This window comes from Thunnus albacares, chromosome 2, assembly GCF_914725855.1.
Source record: "Thunnus albacares chromosome 2, fThuAlb1.1, whole genome shotgun sequence".
In the NCBI taxonomy this organism is placed as follows: domain Eukaryota; kingdom Metazoa; phylum Chordata; class Actinopteri; order Scombriformes; family Scombridae; genus Thunnus; species Thunnus albacares.
In genome coordinates this window covers 24,010,325-24,031,885 of record NC_058107.1, presented here as the reverse complement: position 1 = coordinate 24,031,885, position 21,561 = coordinate 24,010,325, and the positions used below count along the sequence as shown (strand labels likewise).

Here is a 21,561-nt window from a genome sequence, read left to right as displayed (position 1 = left end):
TTCTTTTCAACTGTTGATTACAAATAAGAGAAAATTGCCTAAAAATAAACTACATTGAGTAGGATCTAACTTAAATTCTTCTTCATTCATTCAGTCATATAGTAGAAATACATTTCCCCCTGAGTCTACAGTAATTAGCATATCACCAGAGGTCATCACTAGGCCATATCATCCCTCAGCGGAATTACTAATCACATCCAGATAGACACTCAGTCCATCCAGAGCTGTGATTAAGGCTCCGACTAGTCAGCCAGTGCAGGGGGAGCCAGCCGAGCGCCTTGGCTGCAACAGTGACACAACGTTGGTGCAATGCAGGAAAAGTCTATTTTTGGAGGGGTTGAGCAACAGAGCTGACACCATGGCTGTTCCCACTCTTACTCCCTAAATATCCATACACATCCCACCCAAAACTCTCAGCACCTCCATACTCAAACTGTACATCTACCCAATAACAAAGATTGGTAAACAGGTAGCTGCGATAGTGAGAATGTGTATGCGCTATTAGCAAGCATGAAATGTTTTGAGCACATCTGTGAACAATATGTATCTTTTCAGCATCTTTAACAACCTTAGTTGGGAGAAATGTTTTCCACAGCTCACAGGTGGAAACCACAACAAATATAACAGCAGGCAATTACAACCAAACAATTAATCACGCAAAACTAATTACATTCGTGTCGTCCTGTAGGAACAATAATTGGCCTGTTACATGCCAGGGCAATTACAGATCCAGTAAATGTAAGGTAATGTTATTTTAAATTTGAGCACAGTGTATCTATCACAAGTCAGTTTTAACAAAGAGAATTATGTATTTGAATAATCTGAATTAGTTACACCACCACTTGAAGGTTGTACCTGGATATCTGTGGAATATTTGGAATATCTGTGAACCGTGTTAAGTTTGCAAATGTGAACAGTGATAGATTACCGGTACTGTGACAAGTAGACAATTATTTTTCAATTCTACTTTCCCAGTTTTTAGATATTTTTCATGATTTAAGTCACAGTGATTAGATGTATTTCAGTCAATTTGTCAGTAGGACATCCTTTCATTTCCCTGACAGATAATATTTTGTCAAATGTGAGTGTTCACCAAAGACTAAAATCCTGAATAACAGGGCCTTTTTTACAGCAGACATTTTGACTTGTCATAGCAGGAAAAGGTGTAATTAATACCATTAATGATGGCTCTGTCCCATTTACGTGTATTAGTAGGCCATGTCATGAGCCAGCATGCAAAATAGAAGTTCATTGGAACAAATCAAGCTAAATGGATTGCAACCCTTATTAAAGGTAAAGTCAGCAATTCTAATCCAATAGGTTTTTTTGTCAAATTCTGTGAATATATCCTCATGGTCCGCTAGCTGTCCCTTCTGTGTGTGAGTCTCCCGTCTCCATTATCCGTTGAATGCTGAGGGAGGGCTGGTGAACTGGAGAGAGAGAGAGAGAGAGAGAGAGAGGCCGTGGCCAATTCACAAAGAAAGTGTTTTCGCACGGAACAGATACGCTTCCAATTTATTAAATTTATCAATCCACACTGAATCTGACAGTCTCACAGAGACCCCCCGCGATTTTTTACACACGGAGTCTGTTTCTGTCACGTTAATGAAGCATAATCTGAGCAGGCAGTTGTTTAAATCACACAAATATCTCTCTGTATATGTGTTTTGAACTTACTAACCGTATCAATGAATCAATACATACAAACACGATTTCGATTTCTTCCCGTGGAGCCAACATGCAAACTATTTTGGTTCAGTAAATTTCTGCTGTCAGTCAGCCTGGTGAAGGTAGTTTGTCTGGCTGCTGTCCTCTCTCAGCTCCCCAAGAGCTGCAGCTGACAGAAAGCTGCTTCTGTGGACCGAGACGCTGAACGCAGGTTGACTGAGAAGTGGGGAGGCTGCAGAGAGTGTGGATGGACTGTTGTGGTCACATGAGATGATTTTTTTTCCTCTCAGGATATTGCGTGAGAGGAACAGAAGTGACTCTACAGCTGACGCATCGCTCTGGATTTTGCTATATTTCTCTTTTAGTCGTTGCCTTGGCAATGCGCGTCCATGAATTTTGGGGGTGGAGCTTCTAAAGGAGCACAAAGGGAGGGGTGTATTTGTTTGGGTGTTTAGTTCAAAAATCAACAGTCTTTCTACAGAATGACTGACTCTACCTTTAATATTATTAATGGCACCTGTGATTTTCCTTTTATGGCTGCTGTGAAAAAGATCTATTAGCGAGACTCTTAGATTCTGCAGGGACTCTTAATTAGTGATTAATTAAAATCAAGTGCATTGGAAAGGTCAACCTGCACCATATGTTAAATACACGTAGACCTTGCTAATTTCTTTTGTAAGACACAGATTCACTGTATATCGAAGATTTTTTCAATACAGTCAGTAATTGCCACATTGATCACAGGGGAACATTTCCACCTCCCTCTCACCCTGTGTTTCTTGTCCATTTCTCCACAAACAACTGTCAAATAAAGACCAAAAACGAAAAAATCTTCAAAATCAGTGTTATCTACAGAGTCTAAGAGCTGCCACCTTTGAGCATTGTTGCTATGGTGACTAAAGTGATGATTGGTGAGGGTATTAACGAGCCCTTTGATTTTTTAGATTTGATACAATGCAGCCTCACTTGTTAGCACTGAAATTCTATAACACCCTAACTGACATACTCCAAGAGTCACCTGCTTTCCAGATCCATTCGCCTCCGCTGGGTGTGCGAGTGCGCCCTGGGTACAAAGCTCTCATTGAAATGTGCAATACAGCATCTAATTGGTCCTATTTACACTCTGATGGCAGCAGATAAAAAGCACAATGCTGAAAATTGACAGAACATCTGATAATTATTGTGAGCTTACCCTTTACACATGTGCATTCATACTGGTGTATCTGTGACAGTTTGAGGATGATGAGGCAGGTCAGTTTGTGCACAGTGTGTGACCCTAATCAGTGCATTTGTCCCTGCAGTGCATTTGTTTCCATGAATTCCTTTGATAGGGAAGAAAATTTTATAATAGCTTCACTGCATAATCACTGTATATACATATGCCTGTCTGTTTTCAGGGAGCACTGCTCTCAGAAATAAGATAGTGTTTGGGGTTGATGGCACATTTAATGTTTTACACACTTAGATCTTTTCAGAAAAACGGTGAGAAAAGGATGACATGTTGTTGCTCCAGTTGTAAAGCTTTTGCAATGTTATTTCATCAGCTCACCTACATTCAAAGTCCAAAACAAAGAGTAGCTTCTCCATGTTTATCACTGGTTTGGGCACACCCCTGCACTCTCTGACGTCAAGTGGGAAATACCGACGCCTGCAATAAATCCTGCAGCTTTGTAACTCTTAATTAGTGCTTCATTGAAAGCAGGTGCAATGGAAAGGACCCAACTACATAGTTTGTAAAAAAAAAACAAAAACATAACCAAACAAAAAAAATGAATGTACAATGTTGTATGTAGATGTTTATATTTTTTGTAAATACTGTTGATTGTGTTTGTATGAATAGTACTAACTTACTAAAGTAAGCTGTTTTTCTTACCTTTGTATTGCCAGTATCTGTGGCTTCCCTACAGTGTTTATCACATTGTGTGGACATGCCTCTGCAATTTGTGATGTCAAACGGGAAATACCAAGGACAGCAATAAATTCCTACATATCCTGCTCATATTTACGACTAGCTGGTTGATGTTTTTACCTCATGAGCAGTTCACTTTTTCACTGATCTCAAATTACCATTAAGGACACATAAATGGACAGGTCTCATTTTGTTTTGGTGATTTTTCTCAGGCAAGTATTAGGGTTAGCCACGTAGTATTTGAGCAGTATAACCATATAAAGTGCTGGTACACTTTGTACTTACATCCTCAGTACTTTTGTGTATTGACAGGTTTCCAGTCAGAAATGACAGTATGTGTTTATTGTAGTAGACACAACATGGTATTTGCAGTGAGTTACAGTTGATTTCAGTATTGGCATTTTAAACTAGTAAAAGTGATATTTTCTCTGTCAATTTAATTGGATAATGAAGGTATTAGAGGGAAGAGCAGAGTTGATTGCACTAACTATTAGTGAGTCCCATCCTCACAGATGGTGTTAGTGGAGATTGCCTCGGGTTATGGACCATTGATATTTCAGTTCCATCCCATCTGTCCCTGCTCTCAGAAAACAAGTCTCATGAAGCAGTCAAAACAGATATCACCATTTAGAATGGTGGTGTTTAAGCAGACATTTATGATGCTTTTAAGCAGGGTGCCTGGCCTGCATTCTGATTTAGAAAATTTATGAGTGAGGGGCAGATTTAGTCTCCTTTCAGTTCAGATTTAGGCTCCTTTCAGCATTTCTGTGTTGCAATTGACAAAAACTAAACTGCTGTAAGAAACAACAATATAAGTCTAATCAAATCAGTCTCAAATTTATCTTAATGTCCTGAGGAACATTACACTTTTGCTTTTGATACTCACACATATAATATCACAGACTGTAAAATATAGGTTATTTAAGCAAAGCAAACTGAGTGCCATTTGTGGCCATGTGCTGTGGTGCTTTTGTGGTAAATACTGAGCTTACAGTAAGTACAACGTTGTATTTTAAGACAGAACGCAAATGTTGGTAATGTTGTAAAAAAGATTTTAAATAGATTAATGAAATAAAACACATTCAAAGGTAATCTTTACTGTTATAACAGGTGGTTGGTAATAATTATACTTAAAACTACCTCAATAGTATTAGAATTTTGCAGTCTTGCAAAATACATGTTCTTCAGAGTAATTCCACTTTTGGTTAACTGAAAACAATGTATGCAGCCTAGCTGTTATCATCTGAAAAGTGAAATAACTGACATAAATATAACTTGTGGTAAGCATGACACTATTATTATTCCCTAAGCTGATCTAAGGCCTCATTTTCAAAAATCCTCTTCATGTTTGAACACAGCTTACTGTGAGTAAATGCATCCTTCACCACTGACAGTTGCTGCTTTGTTGTAATTCTGCATGTTTTTCTAATAAACTAAGTCCCTCCCTTCCTTTTGGTCTGCCTTAAAATCAAAGAGTCGAGAAAACCCTCTCCACTCAACAAGTGAGCATTTTTTTTTGGGCACTTTAACATTCTTCACATTCTACAAATGGCCCTTGAAGCCTCTATGTCCCCATTAGATGTGGGAATCTAATTACAAATATCTGATTTGAAGGGGGAATGAGTTAACCTTTGCTGAAATGCCACTGCATAACCATCTGTGAATGGCAAGTAGGAGGACTGGGCCCAGGGCATTTCTACAGCGACACACAGTGATGGACAGCTGGCCTACCTCAAAGGAACAAAACGTGCACGAAGGCCCACTTTTCTCTCAATCTCAAGAGAGATTTGCTTTCCCATTTGAATGTAAATTTTGTGGAATTTTATATTAATTTAAATATTGAACAGCTGCACCACCAAATGCCTGCTGGTGTGAACGTTTTATTTAATTTGTACAACACTTAACTTTAACTGTGGTATAGAAATGTGGGCTAAGGTATTTGGCCAAACAGTAATTCCATTATGTGATTAAGCATTAATACACAGTACCACACAGTACTTATTTTCTTGTTACACCAAAGCTTACCTTAGATTCCTTTTCCAGGTTTTATGACCTAAAGAGTTACATAATGTCTGTTTTGTTTTGCAAAACACCTGGAGCTAAAGCAGTCACGCCACTGGCTGTGGGACCAGCTCTGTAATTTGACTGTAGAGGTTACTCAGCCTTCGTTCTCTGGACTATCGATCTGGAGATAAATGAGGAAAAGTACTCTGCTAACATGAAATTGTGAAATCGATATGTACTCGTTCTGCTTTGTAATCCGGCCCTTTCCACCTGATGCCCAGTCACAGAGCGCCATGTTGGACCACTAATATAATGGAAAAGGGCCTTCTGATTCAAATATGATATAATATTTTGTGGATAGAGAATATATTTGTCTCCTTACAAACAGGGGTCATGGATGATGATGGGTCAATCCTGTGCCATTATTTTATGGCAGTAATATGTTATTGTGTTGGCTTTCTGTGGGGCACATAGCGTTGTCACAAGGTCTCTGTGTCCCTGTAGCAGGGCTGCATTTCATCTTTAGTTTAATCTTCATCAATCTTACATTGTTTTGTCACAGCTGCACATTCACCCCTCCACCTCTTCTTCTCCTGCTTTTATGGTAAGAAAAATGATGAAAAAAGCCCCCTCATTGCCTATACCTCCTTTTTGTAAAAATGCTGTCATGTACATCCATTTCTACCCCTACCTCCTTGCTCCGTTTGGGTTTCTCTCATTCTCTGTCACCCTCCTCTCCTGTTTTCTCTATCTTTCTTTTTTCCCTCTCTCCTCCAGTCTCTCGCTTTCTGTTGGGTTGCAGGATGAGTCGTGACAGCTCACCAGTGTTGAGTAGAGCAGGGGCCAACAGCCCCCAAAGCAGGGACTTAGATTATGCAATACTGCACGCATGCACACACACACACACACACACACACACACACACACACACACACACAGGGACATACAGTGTATATTCTATTATTAGAGCACTGGCCCCATTTTCCATTTGTATGCGAGATGTCTGAAATGATATGATTGTTTTAAGGGTAAATCTGAGAGACAGATGGAGAGTTGAATTTTTTTTCTGCTGTATGTGTACATAATGAATAACAGGTGCTACAGTGCTTTCCTGCTGCTGTCTTGCTTAACCTTTGAAGCACCTTAAATTGAAATGCTCTCCCTGTTGCTGCCTTAACTGCCAAATCTGCCCCTCTATAGACACAAACTACCCACATCCCCCTAGAGAGCTGCATTTCTGTCTTCATTTTCCCCGCAAGCAGATTCCTCAACATTCAGTGCTCCTCCACCCTATTCATGAGTGCCTGTTGTAGCTGAAGGTGCAGGCTTACAGAGGCTGTGAGGTGGTTTGACTTTTGGCAGGAGTTGAGAGGCTGCTGACGTGTGTGTTGGGCAGGATGTGTGTAAGAAGCAGTGCTGGATCCTGTTTTTCAGACCGCAGCAACTGGAGCCTAGCCACAGCTATGGCTTTTAATGCAAAACACACACACACACACTCACTCACTCACACTCACACACACGCACATACACACATACACACACACACACACAACCTTAGTACGCTAACCCCAACCTCGACACATAACTTCCTTGCCAACACCACTTGCACACAAATGCGCAAATTGATATGCACATGCAAAGTCACTCAAACACATGCATGCAGACACAGACTGTCATGCATTCTGAATAACATTCAGTTTGATGATTTGTAGTTTTGAGGAGATTTTCCTTGTTATCTTCAGTAGATTTAAAAGACAGTATGACATTTACTCTTTTTGATGTGTGGTTTATAGGCAGGATTACAGACTCCATCTGGAGCCTGAAGCCGCTGGTGTAAGAACAGAGGAATGCATTATACCGCAGTAAGGGCATTGACATCCTGTATAACAAGTTTCTTGAAACAAACATGCCTTGAGAGGCCCTCTGCATGCTTTCACAGTCGCACACACACACACACACACACACACACTACCTATATGTCACACATATGCACACAAGTGCAGAGAAAAATAAGATGGCATTTGTTGTGCGGTTTGAAATTTCATGGTTCACTGGCGTGCAAGCAGACACTAGAGACAGACAGAGGGTGTGCTTAGAGTAGCAAAAACAAAAAACAAACTGACAGGGCAGCAACAGTGCTTGCGTTGTTATGACGAAGGAGGGATATAATAGAGACAAACACACATTACTTAGGAAAAGAAAAGAAAAGTTGGGGCGGAAGATGGATTTAAGAGGAGGAAATGAGTGGAATTACTTATGTCAACACTTTGCCCACATTACTATACAGGCTCTCTGTGTGAGTAAGTGTACTTGTATGAATATGCAAATTGTACATGTGTAGACGTGTTCTTCTCTGAATGAAGTGGAGGAGCATGTGGTAAGAGGATCAATAGGTTTAGCTGACTGGATACTGAAGAAGCAGGCACACCTCTTACATAGGGTCAGGACATCCCACTGACTAGAGCACCGAGGGAGGGAGGGAGGGTGAGAGAGACGAGTGAGACAGAGAGAAGGGGAGATACTGAAGAGACACTTAACTGTTTTTCTTCCTCTTCCCATTTCCTTATTTCCCTCCCTGGGAGGTTGTGAAAGGGCAGAACAGAGAGAGAGAGAGACGCAAAGTAAGAGAGACAAAGGGGGCAAAGCTTGAGAGGATGAAAGCGAGTGTGAGTGTATGAGTGACTCTGTGTGTAACATGCTCTGTCATGCTGGTGTGACTACCGCTGCCTCTCCAACCGGCGTCGTTGGCTGTCAGGAAAAGGAATGTTTTCCGGAGGAATGAGTCCCTGAACCGGTTCACCATGTGGATGTGGGACAGTAATTTCCAAACCTTTGCCGGAAGAATCCCACGGAAAAAAGAGCAGCGACCGGGGAGCTTAGCTGGTCCTGCTGGGTGGCCGCCTGTGTGCTCGCACTGCTGAGACTCTATAGCTGAAATTCCACACCGGGCTTAAGTCTGCTTCTAGTTCAGTTTTTTTTTTTTTTTCAGTTATTTTTTTTTTTATTATTTTTTTTTTTTTAATCATCACATTTATTGGGATTTTTATTTGTCTTCTGGAACTCAGTGGATTTTATGGTGCTATATAGTTTGATTTTTAAGATTGCCTTGTTTGATTTAAGCCAGCGCTTTTTGCTGTGATGCCCTAGGACCAAACCAGTGAAGTCAGAAGTTCAAAGGTGGTTCTTTGCTGGAAGACAGGTCTGAATGGGTGCATCACAGCAGTGGACTGCAGTATGGAACACTACATATTGTGCTGGGGCCTACGGATACTGTGGGGCAGTGTCTGTAGATAGATAGCTAGACAGAGGGGCACAAAGGGTGAAAGGCAGAGGATCAACACAGCCTCGGTATGAAGCCTGGACAATGTCCAGGTGTACCCAGTGACAAGTCCATGATGCACCTCAGCCACTTTCCTTTTAGAAGGCACTCCTGGATATGGTGAGTATTGGTAGTGGTGATGGTTTCTGTTAGCGTAAATGTGCATGTGAATGTTTACTTTTTGTATTTTTTTTAAATCTTTTTTTTGTGCGTTTACTGCTGTTGCTTAATATGTACATAAAAAAGGATGTGCATGAGTTTCTTTAAAATCCATAGAATGTCAGTTGGCGTGCACGTTCATTTGTGGGCGTGTGTGTGTGTTGTTTTTGTGGTACGGTAAGGGCTCCCCTAAGGCTAGCCCAGCCTAAGCCAGTGTAGTTTTTTCCCAGCTCAGCTCAGATGTATTCAGGGAAATTTATTGTTAAATGGGCCAGACATTTCCTGTCATTTTCTCCCACACTAAATGCTCAAGTTGATCCATAAACTGAGAGGGCTGGTCAGAAATAGCAAGCACACAGAGGTATTGTAACAGTGAGCTGGAGACTGCTTTTCAGGAGCAAAGAGATGGAAAAATATCTTGATAAAAGTGCTGTGTTGATGGGATTCTCTGCTGTCTTGTTTTGATTAGTCATACTTAGGCTGTGTATCTTATGGGAATAGTTGTCTCACAGCTACGTTCTAAGCTGGGAGGGACACCGAGGAGTCAGTGATGTCATCACAGTGGGCTGTTGGGATATGAACAATACAAATATTTCCAACATATTATGTTTTTCCAGTGTACTGACTCTTTAATGCTAATCAGGCCACAGATATTAAACCCATTCAACAAGTGGCAAGGGTAGTTATATTCCCATCTGTCAGACCAGTTTGTCAACTGTTTTTCTTGAGTCTTACTCTTCTCTGTGGTGTGACAGCACACATGCACACACATGCTACACTTTTTAAACTTCCGTATTCCATTGAGTCACAAACAGCCCAGGGCTGTTTGTGACTCAATGGCTCAATAATTAATTTAATTATGTTTAAAAGCTAAGCACAGGCATGTACACCTTATTTCAATCTTTTCATTTTCTGTCTCTTTACACTGGTGACAGTACATGTAAAGGCAGGAGGATGTGGAAAAAGGAGCTGTATATCAGATGTCGGTGCAATCTACAGTATGTGGCACAAATTGTACTTATCAATAGACCATTGATTCATCTGATACATGTGCTCATATTGCCAAGGATGTGCCTGATAATCCCATTAAATAGGTTTTAATGTTGAATTTACCATCACATATCGTATTGGCCAGTGCCTTTATTTACCTCAACTGCAGAGGGTACCAGGCCTTTATTGGAAGCAGGCTTATATTAGAGAGAGACCTTTATTTCTTATTCCCTCTGTTTGATAAGTATATTTGCTCATATTTTAGTACAAAGCCTCCTTCTTTTCTGATCTGCTTCCATTTGCTCTGTTAAATGTTTGTTACTGAATTACCAGTATCTAGGGCTCGACTGATTCTTGGGCCGATACCGATATTAGGGACTAAATAAATTCCGATTTTGATATATCAACTGGAACAATAATTCCAGTGCTCTAACGCCCCTGGCCATTATCGCAGACCTGGCTTTTAATTGACTACAGTCTGTTATTTGAGGAAATTCGGTCATAAATTAAGTAGTGTTTTGGGACTTGCATAAACAGAGGGCCTTTTTGCTTTCCTTTTCAGCACAGACAGCGAAAGAGAGCTGTGGAGAAGTAAATTGAACACAGAAGAATAAATGCAACAAAACAGATGAAGTCTATGCAGACATTAAAGACACACGCACCAGCGTGTCCATGTACTTGTGTGCTCACATACACAATCAGAAAACTGTGTTAAAAGTTTCTTGGTAATCCATGAAGGTACTGTAAACAGAAACACAGCTGAAAATCCTTGTTCATCCTAGTTCTTTTCTTTCCTCTTCACACACACACACACACACACACACACACACACATGCGGCGCAACAGATTGTATAAACATAAAGGCGTGGGTGACCATAGTGTAAAGTTTAGAGAGGTGAGCTTGTGATTGTTAAGTCTCTGGTTTTAATCAAAGGATGTTCATGACAGATGTGAGTAGACAAAACACTCTCCTCCTGCACCACCCCTCAACACTTCAAAGCTGAAAAAATATTTGTCTTAGGTTGTTAAAGTAATATTTGTGAGTATCCCACACTTACTGAACTCACTCTCTTGTTGCTATAACTGAAATTCATAAGCCCTGAATAATCAAAAGTAAATAATAGTGAATGCTGTCACAAATATTATAGAGACAACTAACAGTAACAGAGAGAAATAATGGTACTTTTAACATGCATCAGCTTGGATGAAGTTTTCTCTTGTTAGTGTAATTCCTTTATTAATTTGAGAGAAGTCTGACTAAGATGTAATTCACAGTCTGCTAGAATGTATTGTGTTGTTGAATTGGATGGATGTAGCAAATCTAGTGACAGTGTTGGAACAACAATTCAGGGCTGTCATGGTTGTCAGAGTTAGGCATTAGTCTCTGAAAATGGGTGATGAGCCTGTCAGACTCCATTTAAACCTCAAGCAACCAAACCTTTTTCTCTTTCTCTACACAGTAAAGCTATGCACCATCGCAGTATATATGAGTCTGTGCACATGTGTGTGTGTGTGTGTGTGTGTGGGTCCAGAAGAGCTTTCAGGAGGATCTGTATTATTCATTGTACCTCGATAATGAACCAGTCCCCTTCTTTCTGTGTCAGACCTGTGGTGTACAAGCAGAGAAGCACTGAGAGAATAGGGCTTATAAAGATTGCATAAAGACATGGATATGAGTACTGAATCACCAAAAAATAATTACATTTCTGTCTAAAAATATATGCATCGTGTGCACTTACCCAAATACAGACACTCAAATATATATTTTGAACCTTTAAATGCTAAAAGCACATTTGGTCTCAAAAAAGTACATGCACAGTCTACAGTACATGCATTTCACTTCTGGGTGTATTGAGGCCATGGAAGAACATTATTATCGGTAACTGCTCTCCCTCTCTCAGCAGGCCACACTGCATTACTGTAGAGATAGTGTAACACATACAGTTGATACAGTCAGCATCTGTATTGATCACCAGGCTTATATAGTCTGCATACACAACGGTTAATGTATACAGACCCGGGAGAGATTAATAATTGACATGGTGTTTTCATCTTACATTTTTAAATGTGCGGGGTGCCGCCTACAGCAGCACAATGAATAAACTGAGATGTATGATTGTCTAAACTTCATTAAACACTAACCAGAAAGGAAATGAAAAGTGTGTGTAGTAATCCAATTAAGTGAATCCAGTGCCTCAGAGACCAGGGGGAGAGGATAGACGAGGCTATTTTTAGAAAATAGGGATTGGAAATGCATTGCTGCATCACTTCCCTCTCCCTCTCTCCTAAATGTTGGTGGGTGTGGATAGGCAGTGGATAATAAATGGTTTAAGTAGACAATTTTAGTGTATTTTTCTCAGGTTTTTGGCAAAGTGACATCAACTATCATTCACCAACCCCCCTTTCCTGTCTCTCTTCCTCTCTCTTGTTTGCCCCAAGGGTGGTTTCCTCAGACGTACCACATTTTGTTAGTAAGATAACAAGGCACACAGCATTGTTATCTCATTTCTTTTAGGTTTGCTCCCACTGCACATTGTCATTGATTCTAGTGCTGCTGGCTCAATCGCAGCCAAACTTTAGATTACTTTCTATCATTCCAAGTTACTTTGTTGGGACTGAGGCTGAGCTTTTAAAATGGGCTTTTTGGAGACAGCAGAGACCTGCTGTCAGTTTTGTGGAGACAAAGTCATCACTCACTGTTGTCCCAGAGGACCACCAGCACCAAATGTGTATGTGTGTGTGTGTGGGTGTATGCGAGTGTGTGTACGTGGAATGTAGAGCCATTGCATCAATCTTTGCCAGCCTACTGTGCAGGGTGATGCTGATGTACTCAGGCTTATTAAGGATGTTCTCCACTCTCTCCCTCTGATAGGGCCACACAGACTAACACTACTTCTTTCTTAACACTTATTCCTCCACTGCATTCTGTCACAGAAACCTGGCTGCTTTGTGAGAGCGTGCAGTGCAAGAAGACGTGTGAGTGAGGTTAAAAGGGTTATGACATAACCTCTCTAGGTTTTTACACATTACACAGTAAACTCTGCACTTTTCAAAAGTCACAGTGCAAAACAGAGTATCCCAAACAGAAAACTCAAAGCATGTACAAAAGCAAAGATGCTGTAATAGAGCAGCTTTTGGACATAGAATCATTGATTTAGCTAAAGCAAGGAGCAAATAATGCAATACAATTTGGCCTAAATTCGAGTTTTGTATGTTGTATGTATGTTTGGCATTACAAACTAAATAACTGCACATGCAGAGGTCTGCTGTTTTAGTTAGTAACATTAATCAATTCAAATAATGTTTATTTACATCAAATTATTTTTTTGAATGAATTGGAAAAGAAAACAAAGCTGCTTGCTTTTCTTTAATCAGAATCCTTTTAAAGTTTAATATTCAATCTCCTTTTAGCTCCGTTTTAGTTTCTATTCCCCCTGAACTTTGGATGCACAACTTAGTAGATTGTGAAGGCAGTGTGACTTTCAGTCATAGAGTTGTTATGGAGATCACAGCTGTGCATGGTGTGACAGCTCAGTCTGACCACAAGATCCATGACTAATATCTGAATCTTGTGCAAGAGATTAGCAGATCCTGTGACACACACCTTCTGAAAAAGGGGATGACTTATTATTCTATGTTTACCACTTTTAGTTTCAGTTGATATGAAAGTCAGCGCCGGAGTAGGAGGAAGTGCTATGATAGTGAGAATGAGCTGGAATCTGTCGTTACTCCAGCTGTCCCACGAGGCAGCACAGTGATAAATTGATTATGAAGTTACTTGAAGCATGACAGACATGTTCTTGTTGATATGTTTGAGGCCCTCGCTTTAATCTGCGTGGATGGTAATGTGGACTGCTGTTGCTCACAAAGACTCCACTGTTTCACCCTCTCTCTATTGAAGGAATTTCAATTAGCCCCTTCTTTTGAATTGTAAAACGGTCAGTTCATTATTTCACACCTATTTTGCAGGACATCGTACTGTTGGTGCGAGTTTGTCTGAGTGCACACACACACACTGAGTCAGTCAATAATGGCAGTCTTAAGGCTCTTTGTGCCCAAGATGGGTTGGCTGTTCTTTTTTTTTTTGTTCCAACCTTCCACTTGCTTCATCACCCAATATCTCTATCACACATTGCTCCTCTTGCATCCTTTATTGTGTTATTCTGCCACTTATTTACAGTCGAAACATTTTTCCTCTTGCTTGTGTTACACTGTAAAACCCTAGTGAGTTTTCGAACACACCCACGCTCATATACACAACTTCCAGAAGACCAAACATACCCCTTATGCCAGATGAGATGCTGTCCAGAATGAGGAATATCTAGAGACAGTATTGTCAGTAGTCATTACAGCAAATTAAAGCCAAAAAACACACTTTCACACTGGCAGACAACAATAGGCCAACACAGTTTAGATCTATTGGCATCATTAAAATAATTCACCATAACACCCAGTCAACCTTGGTGTATATTAGCTTGTCTATCCGCCTGATTTTGGACTAATTTCAGTCGTTTAAGTATTTTAAAATAATATAATAACTCACTGCACTGTATCTCATATGATAATATGTCTCATTGGTGTCTATGCATTAATGTTTTGGCCCGTAGTGAACATAAATCACTGACTGTCTGCATTCAGGGGGTCTAGCTCTCAGTTGTCAACTATAGTAGGAGCAAACAGATAATGACCGCATATGTATTTTCTCCCTGAACCTTTATGAATTGTAATGATTAATAAACGCAAAGCAATAGGACAGAGAGGAACAATGCCCTCTTTATGTTTTATAGCCATGCCGCTGGTTTCAACAGGTGTGGCTATATGACACCATAGTTGCATAACTTGCTCACTGGAGTATAAAACACAGGAGCCACAGTGCCTCACAAAGCCTTGAGGCAGCTTTGACATCACATTCATTTTAAATATCCATTTCATTTCAATTTTATTCATCTCAGCCTGTGCTGTCTCTCGCCGCTGTCCACACAGCAGCTGTTTGATAGGGCATTCAATCTTGTGTTCATCTCCGGGACAGAGGGAAGAAGATGGACAGATCAATAAGAAAACAGCGCAGCAGCCAGACATATTGGAGGCGGGAGATAGCTCCAAGTGCTTTTGTGTGCTCAGCATAAATCAAAAATAGAAATGTTACAAGCAAAGGCTGGGGCTGTGGGAGCTGGCACCACTGCTGGGCTGGGGGCAATAGCAGACAGTCATGCCTGATGTCTTTGTTAGGTAGATGTAAAATGGAAATGAGGAAAACCACAACTTAATTTTATTTTGAGCCTCTGTAGTCAACTGTATCTGTTCTGAATGACTGTGGTAATGCTGTTTGATAAAACATCAGTGCGTTGGGATGTTTAGCCACACTAGCAGTATAGCTCTAGAGATGGAAATGTCAGTGTGTTGGTCAGTCCGTCCAACACTTTGGTTCTGACTGAAATATCTCAACATCTACTTGATGGATTGGCAACTTTTCATTCATGGCTCCCAACAGTGTATCCTTATGACTTTGGAGATCCCCTGATTTTTCATCTCATGCTACCTGCAGGTGAAAATTAAAATGTGTCTAAATCGGTTTAGCAGCTATACTTTGTGTTTACTGTAAATGATCAAATATTGGCAATCAAACTTAGATCCATTATCATGGCAATCATCAAACCTTATTATCAGCATGTTAGCATTGTCATTGAGAGCATGTTATAGCACCACAGTACTGCACACACTCACAGAGATGCTAGCATGGCTGCAGACTTTTACTCTTGTGTCTCCATAATTAGAAATCATAAAGACCAGCAGAGAAGGGTACTCTCTCAAGGTCTTTTGAACTACGTAACATACAAAATTCTTGATACAAACTGGGATCAAATACTCTTTACAATGTTCCTAACAGCCAAATGTCACTGCTGATTCAGTGACAAAATACAAAGAAATTAGGAAATTTCATTACTCAGTCTATGGCGAGTCAGAGTGCCGCTGTGCAGCCATGTACGTCACTATTTGACCCAAACAAAACCTGTGGTTAGCCAACAGATGTTATCATGACCAAGCCCTTTCCTGCAGGAACAAAGGAGCTCTCTGAGAGCGGCTTGTTATATACTCCCACCACAGCTAAAAAACAAACAGTTGTAATGAAACAAAAAGATGTGGAGAATAGTGTTTCAAGGTAAACAGTGCGGAGGCCTAGCCCTGGGGTTTTCTTTAAGATGCACTGAGACTGAGGGGTTTATGCGTCACAGTTTTCTCTCTGTCTGGGTGTGTGTGTGTTTAGAAGCAGGGGGTCATCTGGCATTGATTTCTTGGCTGCTGTTTTTGTTAGAGGCCACAATTCAACATATAACCCCTTTTTAGATTTTGATTTCCGAACGTATGTTGATTTATCCAAGAAAATTTATACACTCATTCTCAGCACACCTCACTTAGTCAGCTTTTATAGTTCAACCATCTCACTTGTGGTTTGCATTACAGACATTAAGACACGGAACATCACAAACGTTATGGGAATTACCAGGAAAGCATGATGATGACGATGTTCATCCCAGGAGGGGATTGCTCGTGACGATGATGGTGATTAGGATTGCCATGATGACGACAGCATTTATGAGGAGGCATATAAACAGATTAGAAAGGCTTTGGCTTGGAGAGGGAGTCCCCTCACACACACGCTCGCATGAACACGTACACACACGTACACACACGTACACGCATGCGTGAACACATACCTCACACTTATATTATAATCCTATAACTTGCTGGGAAACCTGTGGGGGTATATGAAGGTGAATGGTTTGCCAGGTCGTGTTTCCGTTACAGTATAGCATTGTGTCATTTAGTTGATCTGTAAAGTTCGAGTTCACATAAAATATATCAATGAATGTAACTAAACAAATGAGTTTTCTTTGATAACTGTTTGTTTCTGCATTCCTTATTTGTTTTAGTTTTATTGGTCCTTTGTCTCAGACTTTCTATCCAAAGTCTGAATATCCGAGTTCTTTTTTTAACCAATGTTTAGTCTACAAATTTCTCCTTCCTCTGTATTTTTGCATGCACTGGCATATTAAGATTGCAGTTGTACAGCACTTCCTTAGAGGAAATACATTCCCACTTGCACAATCCTAACTGTTACACACCTCATCCATCCGGTAAGACAGACTCTCACATTGCAGGGTGTAGAATAACACGATCTCAGCGTGACAGGAATGCACACAGACAATAACAGTGTGTTTGTGATAACACCTCTTATTATGCTCTTTATTCCATACACATAGGCAGTACTGACCCCCTTTTTGTTAACTGTTCCACATGGATTTTATTTTGTCCAGCAGCACATTCATGCTGCACATACTCTGTGTCGTGTCACGTCCTCCAAAACATACTTTTATTGGGTTGAGATTAGTGAACTTGTGGCATCTTGACAATATTAATATATACAGTATAAAGGGCCCCTATGCACTTACATCAGTACCACCATCAGTCTGTAATGTTGACACTCAACAGGATGGGTTCATGCTGTCCACACTGAATTCTGAACCTGGTATCAGCCTCTTCATACCAGGTGATTCACTCCTCACTTATTCCATTTTGATCGTGTCCTTAATGTGCCTACTTAATCAACTCCCTATTCACTGAACTGGCAAAAGTTTCTCTGATTGCCCGTCTGCACATCACTCTTTGCACTTTTGTATTTGCATATTTGTGGCTCGCCTGTTTGCTTGAATGACCCATTTCTCGTCAAACATCTGAGCAACAAAGTTTTTCTTTGTTTTAATTTTTTTGTGGATTTGCATATTTCACTCCGGGTGGTAATAATTAGACACTGCATTGTGCCAGAGCCCCAGGATTGCACATGTTTCTCAAATGATATAATCAGCAAATTTGGCATTGTGAAAAAATCAGCCAACTGTACACATTTTAGTTGTTTAAACATTTACTTTTGTTGAATACTAACTGTTGATGCAGACACTTGTGGCTGTCATTGACTTTTATGTCAATTCAAAGCAATGCACCAAAGGTCTGTACACAGGGTTAACAGATGTCAACCCTTTCTACAATCTTCTTTCTCTGCTGTCTGTAGGTCAAAGTTGTTTGTGTGAGCAGGGAAGTGTACTCAATAAACTGCATATGAGGACATAGTATTATTGAGGTAGCCGCTGTGACGCTAGTGTTCCCTGTGTGTGTGTGTTTTGAGGAACAGCTTAACCTGGATTACCTGGACTGTGGTGAGGGCACCCATGGTGTACACCGGCAGGGTATCCCTCACACACACACACATGCACACACACTCTTCGAACTTCTCCACAAGCATGCGGCCTCAGCTCTCACATATTATATTCTCACCAGTGTGGTGATGTCATCAGGGTTTTAATGAGGGATTAGTCTGACATCACCAGGACTGCTGCCAAGTTAAACCTATTAGCTTCACCATGTGCTTGCGGTGCACTACAGCTAGAACTGTGTGTGTGTCCGTGCGTGATATTTAAGAGCCTATTGGGTATCTGCATCCAGTTATCATCCATCCGTTCATCTCTCCATCAATGCATCCATCAGAAAACGTTTGTCTCAGTTTGCTGGCCAAGACAGTGTCTGCTATGAAGTCCATAACTGAGTGTGTACTGTGCGGTGTTGAGTTAAAAGCAGATCTTCAAAGAGCTTAGCAGGACTGGACATCAGCCCTGATAATGAGAAGCAGTTTAACTCTCACATCATGATATTATTACTCAACATGTACTGTAACACACACCCGCATGCTGCCTAGAGATGCACAAGCACGCACAGGCACAGGAAGGGACATCAAAAAGACGTTTCATGTGAAGGTTTTGTTGTGCTGTTCCATGCCCAACTTGGCACCACGTATTCCTTTTATTAAATCTCATTTGCGATTAATGGCTAACACTGTGATCATGTCTGGCTCGTACAAGCTCACGCTACTTATACTGTTTTTTTCCAGATTATAAACCAACCAAATACCATCAGCCTGGATTGTAAACAGTTGCTTTTGTTGGTCTTTGAGCCAGTGGTCTGGTGATTTTGTATGTGTACTGCAGTTGACTGCTAACACTTAGAACAGCTACATGACTGGCAGCAGGTAAACAATATTGTTTTCATTTCACCGGCATCTTATTGACATTGGTGTAAGAATGATTAGTTTATTAAGAAATGCTTTGGCTCATTTATATCACCTGATGAGAGTGAACAGATGTAGTTTTTGCTTTTACTTTTTACATTTGGTTCTGGAGATATTTCATCTAATTTTACAACATTGTAAATGACGTAAAAATTGAATATATTGGGGTTTTGGACTGTTGGTTGGACAAAAGCAATCAATGTAAAGACATTCCTCTTTGGGAGATTGTGATGACCTTTTCTTTTTTTCTTTTTTTACAATTTTTCAATTTTCGGGAGTATTTCAGGAGCAGTCAGACACATCTGCCATAATTTGCCTGTCCCAGACAAATTTTTGAGACAACAAATCCCCCACAGTCTCCGTGTTCGTGTCTATCACCACAGGTCGTCTAGTTTCAGCAATTCTGAGATGCATCATGACCTCAGCCACCACAACAGCTTTGAAACAGGTTTGATTTAAGGTAACCAAATACAAGATGCTTGTTTAGACAAAACAAGCCATTTAAAGACATCATCCTGAGCCCTTGGACTATACAACTAATCGATGTATCAAAAAAAGAATTGATGGATTAATCGGTAATGAAAATAATTCTAAGTTGTAGCACTAGATAATAGTGGTGGGCTGGTTTGCCAGATGTCTCTCGTTGATGTGATGCACACTGTTTGTTCCAGTTATTGCTGACAGACAGGCTGCAGAGCTCTGCTGACACAAGTGTTTTCTTTGCCTCTGAGACACATTTCTACATGCTGGTCTCGGTACACGGTTCTCACATTCATACTGTCCAGCATCACTTTGGCCTTTACACATCACAGCACACTCATCATGTCTGTGGAAGCAGCATGAAGCACACAGCAACTACAGTGTAAAAAACACACAAAAGTAGGCTTTTGTTGGTCTTACCTTCAGCAGTCACGCATCTCTAGATTTTTTTTTTTTTTTTTTTTTTGGTGGTGGGGGTGCTCCCTTTTATCCTTTGTGCTCTAATGAGTGTGCAAGACAGACAATAGTTCAGCCATTCTCTCTCTGGTGTGTGAGTCAGCTGCATGTATAAATAGAATACAGGTAAGTCATGCATGGCTGCTGTGAATATTGAGTGGCTACTGCGAATAGATAATTTCCTGGCATGAACCACAGTCACATCCTATGATGAAGTGTTTGGGTTGACCGTTTTGAGGGTATGTTAACATGTAAATCACTAAAACTCCAAATCAGCGTTGATAATTGTATCGCCTTCCATCCTTGACCCTCTGATAAGTCCACTGTCACTATCATTTTCTCATTACACAATCTGCCTTTGAGTCCTTGGCAACTGACAGCTGATTGGTTGTTAGGACCTACCTGTCCCTTTTGAATTCTGCCAGGTCACCATGGCAACCACATTATAAACATGAATCTAGTAGGGGACTGTAAAGGCAGGCGGGAAGTGAGGCGAAGGAATTGCTCCTTGACACACATAACAACAGCTGTTTTCAAGCAGCATGACTAGCTGAAAGCCGCTCCATTTACGCAAATACAGTACCACATGAATCTCAATTGCTATTCTATTGTTGTTTCTTAATCACATTACGTTTGCTAATTTACATACTTGGAAAACAAATATCCAATCATTGTAATCAGATTCAGTTCTCTTGCATCGGCAGTGGAGGCGCAGTTGCCATGGCGGTAACAGGAGCTCCAAGCCACAGAGAATGTTATACCTTATTTTTCATCATGCTATATCTCAACATAGTCTGTTGCGTCCTTTTATAGTTCAATTTGCTCTCAATCAGCTGATTTCTCGACAGACCAATCAGCTGCTGAACCAGACAGATGGGCAGAAAGCAAATCCCTCCCTTCTCTGTCTTCTCTGTCTACTGAATGTGTTTGTCTCTAGACAGAGTTTTGCAACAGAGGGCCAACTGAATAAGCTACCATTGTCATGTCTCTTAATTCCTCACAGTCCATGTGGATATTTATCTCCAGAGGGAAGCAGTATAAAGACAGTTACTGCTGTATGGATGTCATCTACTCTTGTCAGATTGTATCAGTCAGTTTAGTTTACCAGTGTCTTCATGCTAAATTGAAAAACTATGTCATTAAAATGTTAGAGAAACCCTATGTGTATGAGCTCAGGAGTAATTCTGCTATGACCCAAAGAACCAGTCTCTAAAATGCTGTAGGGGTGAATCTCAGACTACTGACTAATTTTGTGGACCATCAAACCTCAGTGCTTTTTTGTTCTGACCAAAATGTGTCTGTAACACCAAGTATGGAAAACTGTCAAGCACCAAAAGCTGGCATCAAAATTTTCTTGCACAGCTGCTAGTGTTAAAACTTGGAATGCACCAATCCAGCCTTTTCTTTCCATTCCAGTACCTCAGCATGATATCAGCCTTCTGTATACTGGGTACTCGT

General features: G+C 40.6%; 1 protein-coding gene across 5 annotated transcripts in view; it reads left to right on the top strand.

Moving 5' to 3' along the window:
- pde4d (phosphodiesterase 4D, cAMP-specific) overlaps positions 1–21,561 on the top strand; it is a 191,432-nt gene that overhangs the window by 126,267 nt on the left and 43,604 nt on the right. The window contains exon 1 of one of the 5 annotated variants that reach the window (XM_044374212.1): positions 8,623–9,020. The exons of the other annotated variants lie outside the window; for them this stretch is intronic. Within the exon in view, the coding sequence (XP_044230147.1) occupies positions 8,932–9,020 (89 nt within the window). The 5' untranslated portion in view covers positions 8,623–8,931. Of the gene's footprint in view, positions 1–8,622; positions 9,021–21,561 lie in introns of those variants that run through there. 5 annotated transcript variants of the gene reach the window in all.